Genomic DNA, 2379 nt, shown 5'->3' with positions numbered 1-2379 from the left:
TTGTTATATTAACAATGGCTGGATTTTTTTATGGAAAGACCTTGCGTTTTCTTATTGCTACAGCTTTGTGATATAATTGGAAATCAAAAAGTGAGAGGTCTCCAGCTTTGTTATTCTTGCTCAGAATTGCCTATTCAGAGTCTTTTGTTTTTCTATGTAATTTATAGAACTTGTTTCAATTTCTGTAAAAAATGCTTTTGGGATTTTGATGAAATTGCATTAAATCCATAGATTGTTTTGGGAAATATGAACATTTTAATGATAGCGAGTATTCCCATCCACAAACATAGGATATCTATCTATTTGTGTCTGCTTTAATTTCTTTCAGCAATGTTTTATCATTTACCATGAACCAGTCTTTCACCACCTTATTTAGTAGTTCTTTATTTCTAGATATTTTATTTTTTGATGCTATTGTAAATAGAATTGTTTTCCTAATTTCCTTTTCAGATAGTTTATTGCTAGTATATGGAAATGCAACTAATATTTGTATATTGATTTTGTATCTTGAAACTTTACTGAATTTGTTTACTATTTTTAACATTTTTTGGAGTCTTTAGAGTTTTCTTCATGTAAAATCATGTCATTTTCAAATAGATAATTTTATTTCTTTCTGATTTAGATGCCTTTTATTCCTTTTTCTAGCCTAATTGCTTTAAGACTTCCAGTACTATGTTGAATAGAAGTGGTAGGAGTGGACAATCTTGCTTAGCTCTTGATCTTGAAGAAAAGTTTTCAGTTTTCCACTATCGTATCTGATGATACCTGTGAGCTTTTCATGTATAAGCATTATCATGCTGAGCTATTTTCTTCTGTTCCTAGTTTATTGACAGTTTTTTTTAATCATGAAAGAGTGTTGGATGTTGTCAAAACCTTTTTCTGTATCTGTTGAGATAATCACAAGATTTTAATCTTCATTCTGTTAACCGATTTGCATATGTTGAACCATCCTTGCATTCCACAGAGAAATCCCACTTGGTTGTGCTGTATGATCCTTTTAGTGTGCTGTTGAATTTGGTTTGGTACTATTTTGTTGAGGGTTTTTGTACAATTGTTCATCAGGGATATTACAATTTAGTTTCTTTTTTGGTGATATCTTTGCCCAGTTTTGGTATCAGGACAATGCTGGCCTTCTAATATGAGTTTATAAGGGTTTTCTCCAAAATTTGTTAAAGAGTTTGAGAAGAATTAGTGTTCATTCTTCAAATATTTGGTACAATTCACTAGTGAAGCCATTTGATTCTAGACTTTTCTTTGTTGGTAGTTTTTAAATTTCTGATATAATTTCCTTACTTATTGTTGGTTTGCTCAATTTTTTTATTTTTTCAAGATTTGCTCTGTATAGATTGTGTTTCTAGGATTCTAGACATTCCTTATAGGTTATTCAGTTTGTTGGCATATAATTGTTCATAAGTCTCTTATGATCATTTTTACTTTTGTGGTATTAGATGTACTGATTTCTCTTTCATTTCTGATATGATTTATTTGAGTGTTTGCTCTTTTTTCTCAGGGTAACTAAAGGTATGTCAATTTTGTTTATCATTAAAAAACACGATCTTTAACCTTGTAATTTTTTCCTATTTGTTTTCTATTGTCTAATTCATTTATTTCAGCTCTAATCTCTATTATTTTCTTTCTTCTGCTAAGTTTGGACTTAGTTTTTTTTATTTAGTTCTTTGTGTGTGGCTTAAGGTTTTTAAAATATCTTTATGGATGTAGGTATTCATCACTATAAGCTTTCCTCCTGGTACTGCTTTTAATGCATTCTCCTATTTGTGTTTTGAGGTTTTTTTTAATGGCCTCACATTTATTAACGAACCAACCTACTACTGAAGGAAAAATGTCAAGAAAAAATAATTCAGTTCCCAATAAAATGCCAAACTGTCCCCACAGTGGTGGTCTTTTCAGTGACTTCAAGAGGCAGACAATGTGAATAGAGCACAAATATGAGACATTTCTGATGTTCCCTTCTTTATAGAACCAGTTTGGTTCTTCTCCAATGTCTTCTCTTGGAGTTGTGCCTGATTTTATTACCAGTTGTCATCTGAATCCATTGAGGAATGGGCTGATTCTGCCTTTGTTTCTTGGCTAGGAACCTCTTGATCCTGAAAGTCTTGTGAGAAGACATGGCAAAGAAGAATGAACCTCACCGACCACAATGGCGGAGAAAGAGAGAGCTGTGTTTTGAGTTTTCATTTTCACTTTTTAAAGTATTTGTCTTAAGTAATTTTTTGATTTCTCTTTTGATATCTGTTTTGACCCAGTGGTTGTTCAGGAATGTATTTTTTAAATTTCCACATATTTGTGAATTTGCCAGTTATCCTTCTGCTATTGATTTCAAGTTTCATTTCATTGCATTTTGGAAAGATATTGGTATGA

General features: G+C 31.4%; 1 protein-coding gene across 1 annotated transcript; it reads right to left on the bottom strand.

The window, feature by feature from the left end:
* Window positions 1-1972: 1972 nt before the first annotated feature.
* On the bottom strand, window positions 1973-2165 carry LOC119036964 (60S ribosomal protein L39-like). The gene has a single exon (XM_037128961.2). It carries the CDS (start codon window positions 2126-2128, stop codon window positions 1973-1975), a length of 156 nt encoding a protein of 51 aa, XP_036984856.2. The 5' UTR covers window positions 2129-2165.
* Between the last annotated feature and the right edge of the window lie 214 nt (window positions 2166-2379).

The sequence above is a fragment of the Artibeus jamaicensis genome, unplaced genomic scaffold (assembly GCF_021234435.1).
Source record: "Artibeus jamaicensis isolate MK-2021 breed Jamaican fruit bat unplaced genomic scaffold, CSHL_Jam_final scaffold_369, whole genome shotgun sequence".
Classification (NCBI taxonomy): Eukaryota; Metazoa; Chordata; class Mammalia; order Chiroptera; family Phyllostomidae; genus Artibeus; species Artibeus jamaicensis.
Note: the sequence above shows the minus strand (reverse complement) of the source record. Positions and strands in the feature narration are given on the sequence as shown.